Consider the following 8,576-nt stretch of genomic DNA (forward strand, 5'->3'; position numbering starts at 1 on the left):
TATAGCAACTCGAGGTTTGAATTTGTTCTTCAGTTCCTTGAGCTTAAGAAACGCTGAACGAGTTCGGCCCTTTTGATTTTCCAACTCTAGCTCCTTGCACATTTCATTGTAATATTTTGCTTTGTCATCCTGTGCTGCCTTTTGGAATCTTCTGTTCAGCTCTTTAGTATCTTGAATTCTTCCTTGTGCTTTGGCTTCTCTGTGCTCCAGTGCAATCTTTAGAGTTTCTTCTGACATCCATTTTGGTCTTTTCTTCCTCTTCTGTCTTTTTAATTACCGTTTTCACTCTTTCTGAATGGTACATTTCACATCCTCCCACAACAATTAGTTCAAGGCCTCAAACCTGTTCCTGAGATGATTCTGAAATTCAGGTGGGATGAACTCAAAGTCATATTTTGGCTCCTGTGGATTCGGTTTAATTTTCCTCAACTTTAGCTTGAATTTGCATATGAGTAGTTGGTGGTCTGTTCCACAAGAAATAGATGATTTCTACCAGTTTTTACAGTTGGAGATAGATCGAACATGCAATCAAGATGAATTGATAATAATGGGCGACTGGAACGCAAAAGTTGGGAACAGAGAAGAAGAATCAGTAGTTAGAAAACATGGACTTGGTGACAGAAATGAAGCTGGAGATAGAATGACTGAATTTTGTACAATCAATGACTTATTCATTGTAAATACATTTTATAAGGAACATAAACGCAGGTTATACACATGGATTTCACCTGATGGTATGCATAGGAATCAGATCAATTACATTTGTGGAAAAAAACGCTGGAGAAGCTCAATATCATTTGTAAACACCTTTTCTAGAAAACACAAACAATGACTTTACACATGGACATCACTAGATGGACGGCATAGAAATCAAATTGACTATATCTGTGGAAGGAAACATTAGAAAAGATCAATATCAACAGTCAAAATAGGCCAAGTACCAACTGTGGAACAGACTATCAAGTATTCATATGCAAGTTCAAATTGAGTTTGAGAAAAATTAAAACGCCATAAGAACAACAGTATGATCTTGAATCTATCCCGCTTAAAGATCATCTAGAGAACAGGTTTTAAGCATTGACATCAGTGACTGAAGACCAGGTGAATTTTGGAATGACAAGGAAAAACAACAATCCATGAAGAGAGCAAAAGGTCACTACAAAGACAAAAGTGAAAGGAAAGCCAAAATAGATGTCAGAATTGCACTAGAGCATCAAGAAGCCAAAACAAAGTGAAGAGATGTTGAAGTAAAAGAGATTTCAAAGGGAAGCTGAAGAAGACAAAGCAAATTATTATAATAGAATATGCAGACACCTAGAATTGGAGAATAAAAAAGAACATTTATCAAGCTGAAAGAACTGAAAAACAAATTCAAGCCTCAAGTTGCAATCCACAGAGAGATTATAGATAAAGTCTTGAATGATCCAGGAAGCATCAAAAGAAGATGGAGGAATACACAGAATCACTGTACCAAAAGAACCAGCCAACACTGAAATATGATGAAATGTTTCAACATATGAAATATGATCATGAGCCAGTGGTAACAAAGGAAGAAGTTCAAGCTGCATGGAAGACACTGGCAAAAATAAGGCCCTAGGAATTGCTGGAATACCAACTGACTTGTTTCAAATGACAGATGCAGCCCTGATCTTCCTTACCAGTCTATGCCAGGAAATTGAGAGTGCAGCTGCCTTGCAGACTCACTGCAAAACATCCACATCTATTCCCAATAAAGGTGATCCAACAGAAGGTGGAAATGATCGAACAATATCATGACTATCACATGCAAGAAAAATACTGCAGAAGATCATTCCAAAACTATTAGAATAGCACATAGACAGAGAACTTCCAGAAGTTAGAGCTGGATTTAGAAGAGGCTGTGGCACCAGGGATATCATTGCTGATGTCAGATGGGTCCTAGTGGAAAACAAATAATACCAGAAGAACGTCTGTTTGTGCTTTATTGACCATGCAAAGGCATTTGACTGTGTAGATCATAACAAATTGTGGCTAACATTGAGAAGAAGGGGAATTTCAGAACACTTAGTAGTACTTATTTGAAAGCTATACCTAGGCCAAGAGGCTATTATACAAATAGAGCAAGGGAACACTACATGCTGTAAAATTTTATCAGGTGTGCTTCAGGGTTATATCCTTTCTCCATACCTATTTAATCTGTACTCTGAGCAAATCATTTGATAAGTTGTACTCTGTGACGGAGAATATGACAACAGGATTGAAGGAAGACTCATCAACAACCGGCATTATGTAGATAACACATCCCTACTTGCTAAAAAGTGAGAAGAATGTGAAGTACTTGTGCAGATCAAATAATACAGTCGTCAATATAGATTACACCTCAACATCAAGAAAATATAAATTCTCACCAATGAACTGATAGGTAATGTACTTGGTGCAGATCAAATAATAACAGTCTTCAATATAGATTACATCTCAACATCAAGAAAATATAAATTCTCACCACTGAACTGTTAGGTAATATCATGATAGACGGAGAAAACATTGAAACTATCAATGCCTTTATCTTACTTGGATACACAATCAATAATCTTGATACCAGCAGTCAGGATATCAGGAGACACATTACACAGGGCAAAGTCTGCAGTCAGAGACCTCTCCAAATTATTGAGGAACAATGATGTCAGTTTGAGGACTAAAGTGTGCCTGATCCAGGGCATGGTTTTTTCAGTCACTTGCTATGCTTCTAAAATTTGGACAGTAATAAAGATGACAGAAGAAAAAGTGATTCCTTTGAACAATGGTGTTAGAGTAGAGAACTGAACATCCCATGGACTGCCAAAAGAATAAACAGGTATGTCTTGAAGAAGGTGCAACCAAAGTGCTCCTTGGAGACAAAAATAGCAAACCTTTGTCTCACATACATTGGGAATGTTGCTAGGAGAGGCTATCCCTTGAAAGAGGAATTCCACGGAAAGGGACATCATGCCTGGAAAAGTGGAGGGACAGTGAAGGAGAGGAAGATCCTCAATGAGAAGACCTGAACAGTGACTGCAGCAATGGGCTTGAGTACTTCAGAGATTCTGAGGATGGCACAGGATAGGACAGAGTTCAAATCTATTGTTTCTAGCGTTACTTATGAGTCATATTCAACTTGGTGGCACCTAACAATGTGTTTATCACAGCTTTATTCACAGTAACAAGAAGACGGAAACAGCCTAAATCCCCATAAACAAATGAACAGATTAAAAAAAAAAAAAGATCGTAATTTCATACAATGGAATACTACGCCCCACTAAAGAACAATGAAGAATTCACAATTTGGATGATTCTACAGGATGCTGAGTGAAAGAACTCAAGTCACAAAAGTGCAAATACTGCATGAGAAATTTTTTCTGGTAAAGGAGAGTACCCCAGTTGAATTTGCATGGTCTTAAGAATTTTCTCTGTGTGTAAAATATAGCTGCTACTAACAGAAGAGAGAACTTTCTGTGAGTAACCATGTATGTTGAACAGATAAAAATTTTTTGTGATGATCAATTAATCTCACTTTAAAAATGACCAAAACATGTCTTTCTTGAATTATCTTTGAATAAAAGTTTGTATTTTTGTTTTTTTTAAAAAAGGAGGGTACCTAGGGAATAAGGGGGGGGTACAAGGGGAGCAGAGAGAAAATGGACAGAACGAACTCTGTAACGAATCAGGAAAAGGGAGAGTTGGCCTGGGAAGAGCCCACAAAAGAACAGTATGTTGTGGTTGAGTAATGAAGAGTTAGAACAGATCCATAATGACCCTCTGGCAAGTTTTCAAAGGCAGTTAATCACACGGAAAGAGATTGCCCACCCTTCTCCCTCAGAGTGGCTGGCTGGTGGCCTTGAACCAGATGTCTTTGGGATTGCAGCACAGCTTCTTGCCACTAGGCCACCAGAGCTCCCTCGTAATGAATAAGCAAGGTGCAATGAGGATTTGGTGGGATGTGGTGATAAAAGACATCAATCAATAGTAATTCATTACAATTATTCATTACTAATTAAAAGTATAATGCATATGAATGATTGCAAGGAAATCAATTTTAAAATGCTTAATGAGACAAAGAATAGAGATTTGGAGAGTATGTGTTGACAAAGGCAAACCAGAAGGCATCTAGGAAGCTCTGGTGGCCTAGTGGCAAGAAGCTTCACTGTAATCCCAGAGGCACACAGTTTGAATCCACCAGATGCTCTGTTGAAGACGGAGGGACAATTTCCTCCTCTACCAGTCAGATCCAATTTGACAGTACACACACACACACGAAATAATAATTAAAAAAAAAAAGAAGAAGAAGAAGGAATGCACAGTCTTATCTAAGTCATATGCGAGATCGGTACTTCTTTAGTAAAGCTGTTCCCAGAACTCAAAAGGGTAGGGGTTTCCTTAGTCACTTCTATTTTCTGAGACCATATGGCTCAAGCAAAATGCAGCATTGTCAATGATCATCTTTTATATACACCACAGTCACTCCTTCCTAACAAGAATGCAAACTCCTGAAGTACCTAATATAATAACACATACCTAGTGAGGGCACAATAAAACCTGTTCAACAAATAGAAAAAAAAGTTCAATGGATGAATGGTGTGAGGACAGCCTGGTTTTGTCAGCAAGTTGCCTGAACAAGGCTTTGATCTCATTCTGTTAAATATTAAGTGAGGTTAAGGGATTTCTGAGTTACTGTCAGGAAGAGTCTTGGTGGTCCATAAGACAGAGCTGGTGCTGTGCCCATAATGATTAGAACAAGAAATATTACAGAGAAGTCACATACGTTGGAATTACATCAGTGTCACCCAACAACACTTTAAGGAAGACTGTAACACTTATTTTAATGTTTCCAGGAAGACAATACTGTATAAATCAGGGTAACCTTTTCTTTTTATTCTCAAAGTGCTTCTGTAACTCTCTACAGCATACTTTACCAGACAATATAGGGAAAGAATTTACTATCTATTAGATGCTCCAATTCAAGTAAGAAATTGAGCAAGTCCTTCCTTAATTACACTAAGTAAATATTAACTTATTATCTGCTGACATTGTTCCAGGGTGGGCTACATTCTTAACCCCTTGAACTGCTGAAAGGTTTAAAATGATCCTTATTCACCCTTCTATTGCTACAGTATCTAGCAATGAATGTTACTATCCTTTTATGGGCATAATTAAAAATTAGACTATACCATAAAAATAAAAGTGGCTCTCGTTGGCCATTAGCAGTCCTGGCAAAGAAACAAAGCCCAAATGAGTTAGTAAATATTAGTCCTACTTTAACAACTAAAGGCTGCCTTAAAGCAAACAGAATTAGACCTAGAAATTGTCAAACGTACCTTGCAATCAACATATGATCCTGAATGTAGGCTAAAAATTGAGGATGGTCTTTTCTAGCAATGTATAAACACTCTCCATGTAGACAGAGAATCTTCAGACAATTGAGCATATTGAAAAGAATATCTGGCTCCTCAAACTTAGCCATTTCCTATGCAAAGAACAACACTGTTAAAAACAGTAATACAGTAAGAAAAAATATTTAAATGCATCAGAAGGGGGAAAAAACGCACCTGAAAAATGGTATATATTAGTCTCAAAGTTACTGGAAGTTGTTGGTAGCAAAATTTTCTTTCAGTATCATTCTTTATTGCTGTGAAGAAATGATTGCATAAAGGTTAGCAATGTTTCTTCTTCACCCACAATGAATTGACCCAAATCATAGAACGAAGAGGAGTGCAGTGTCTAGCTATCATTACTGAACATTTTGATCAAAGACTCTACAGGAAAATACTGAGCAAAAACAGGTAGGTTGCACTAACTCAGTCCCATAAGGACAAATATTGTATAAGTCCATTATTGTAGAATGAGTATGAGGATCAAAGTGGGGGGAGCAGAGGGCTGAGGATGAGGGGCATTAATCATAGGGCCACACAATTTGACAGGGATGGTCATGAGGAACGGGAACGATCTGGTATGAAAAACAATGTATACAAACTTTGTAAATAAACCTGCATAAAAGAAAAATTTTTAGAAGAACACAATTTTGAAAAGGGGTAGGAGTGGCCTTTCCTCCATGTTTCCTTTCAGGGACAGAGGTCCATCCCTTTGAAATACAATTTTCTAATAAATCTATCTTTACTTTTTACCTTAAAGAGGAAAAAAAAAGCAAGGAGGTGGGGGTGGGAAGGATGCTGAATATAATTTTAAATTTAAAATCTCATGCACTCTCGACTGTTAGAGCCATGAAGGGTGGATGAACTCCTGAAACTACTGCCCTAACATCATCTTTAGACCTTAAATAGAATATATTCCCTAAGTCTTCTTAAAACAGAATGACAAAGGAGCGAAAATGGCGGAGTGAGGTGCAGCCTCCTGAACGGCCTTGGGGCCAGAGGGGTCGGGCTGGCCCTGGGGTGTCAGTTGCATTTAATGGACTATGTAGGTAATTTGGATTGTTAGAACCTCTTATTCTCTTAGCTTCCTTAACACAAGAAGAACATTTTCCTTGACATTTAGGTGCTTTTATATTTTCTTCATCCGAAAAAGAAAACAAAATTCTGAACTCAGGACTTGACAAGCATTTCTGTGTTGTCTCCTGTATCAGGTACTCCTGCTGCTTTTATCCAGCCACATTACCTTGTCTTCAGATTTGGATATTACTTCTCTACAGTTTACCTCCAGGATTTTGAATGGAAAAGGCTGTCTCTTAAATTCAACATGGTGAAGTCCCTAAATCCAGTCATTCTGCCAACTTCTCCAAAGAATCAGTTGTTAATGGGTCTTCTGCTGCTTCCTTAATTGTAAAGAAATTATTTTAAAAACAGGAGTCTGATCTTAATTGGAAACACACACTTTGATGTTATTATTTCTGAATTCTTTACCTTTTGTTCCAAGAAGAAAACAATAAATAGCAAGAATGGATGACTTCAAGGCTTGCTTAAATGTCTTCCATTTTCAACCACCATCATGAAAAGCAGTTCACAAAGCAGCAGTAAATTCCAAATATGTGATCCAACTTGAACTGACAGAGATGGTTAAAAGTTGCATTGATTTGTGTATCTAAATCCTGGATCAGCTCACAATTTTCTTAATAAACAAAGATCCAGTTTTGCAGTTAAAAAAAAAACCAAACCAGAATGACAGTTTAGGGAGCTCTGGTAGCATAGTGATAAGGAATTAGGCTGCCAACCTAAAGGTTTGTAGTTTGAATCCACCAGCTGCTCCATAGGAGAAACTGGGCAATCTCCTCCTGTGGAGTTTATAGCCTGTGAACAACAATAAAGTGTGGTCTACTTTGAGCATCAGGCTTCTTTAAGAACTGGGATCTTAAATATAGCTATTTGTCTCTTCCTGTCTACAGTTACGGAGTGTGAAGAAAATCAGTGATTCAAGAAAACAATCTGTTGAGAAAGAGGGGATAAATTACGAATACTGCATTGAAACAAATGAGAGAGAAAACTGTTTAAAAGGGATATATGATTAGGTATTATTGTCAAGACAGGAGTCCAGAACGAAGGCTGCATAGTGGAGTAGACTTGGGGGGAGGGATTGTATAACAATGAAGGAATTTTCCTTTTACTTTTCAAAGAGAGGAACAAATTGGAGAGGAGGGGTGGGCAGGGAAAAAAGTACAATGAATGGAAACCCAAAATCTTGTAAATTTTCATTCAAATTAATAATAATAAAAAATGTTAAAAAACAAAAAACACACAATTACTCTGAATAGCTATTAGGCCAAGCAAGTTACCATCTCCACCAGCTTGAGGCCAGAATAAGAACTAAATACCCAGGTTCCACTATCAACTCTCTGTTCAGGGCTACAGGAGGTTCTGGGCAGATGGAGGGAAATGTAGAAGAGAATTTAAAATCTTAGAAAAGAATAGATTTACTAGTCTGATAAAGTAGTGGAACCTCCCAGACTATGGAAACACTATGCAAATCTGGAAGTGAATCTACCCCCAGATATCAGTGGGTAGTCAAACAACAGATAGGGATGTAACGCGAACAACATCTGTGAGGGACATGCCCCTCAGCTCCGTTAACCATACAAGACTCTAAGAGCAGCATTTGTTCCCAGACAAAGCTCAGAAGACACAAAGGGGCAGGGAAGAAGCACTAGTGGTACTAAGGGAGCTGCAGCTCAGAAAATGAGAGTGGGAATGGTGTTCAGCTCAGAACGTAATCAACATCACTGAATTATCCACCAAAAGTCTGCTGCATTGGCAGATGGTGTTAGCAAAAGTCTTAACATAAAAACAAAATCAATAAAACCACAGCAAGAATATGGAAACCGCCCAAATGTCCATCAACAAACAAATGGATTTGTTTTATAAAACACATTGTATAAAAATGATTGTACAAAACAATGTAAATGAGAATGTGCAGGGGGTGGGGAGATTAATCATGGAGTTGTACAATTTGATGGGTGGGGGGTGAGGGAAGTTGGAAGAATCTGTTCTCTAAATCAATGTATTTGGATTTTGTAAATAAAATAGTATTAAAAAACAATGTGAATGAAGGAATGTGTAAAACAGAGTATCTGAATGAAACAATGTACATGAATTTTGTATGCAAACCAAATAGAA

At 37.6% G+C, this 8,576-nt stretch overlaps 1 protein-coding gene across 1 annotated transcript in view; it reads right to left on the reverse strand.

Annotated features, from left to right (window-relative positions):
* Positions 1-8,576, reverse strand: part of UNC79 (unc-79 homolog (C. elegans)) — a 291,864-nt gene that overhangs the window by 149,945 nt on the left and 133,343 nt on the right. Inside the window, exons 20-21 of the mRNA XM_006879101.1 lie at positions 5,562-5,641; positions 5,331-5,479 (exon numbers count right to left, since the gene is read on the reverse strand). Coding sequence (XP_006879163.1) covers positions 5,331-5,479; positions 5,562-5,641 — 229 coding nt within the window. The remainder of the gene's footprint in view (positions 1-5,330; positions 5,480-5,561; positions 5,642-8,576) is intronic.

This window comes from Elephantulus edwardii, unplaced genomic scaffold, assembly GCF_000299155.1.
Source record: "Elephantulus edwardii isolate Elephantulus edwardi_28Jun2011 unplaced genomic scaffold, EleEdw1.0 scaffold00002, whole genome shotgun sequence".
NCBI lineage: Eukaryota > Metazoa > Chordata > Mammalia > Macroscelidea > Macroscelididae > Elephantulus > Elephantulus edwardii.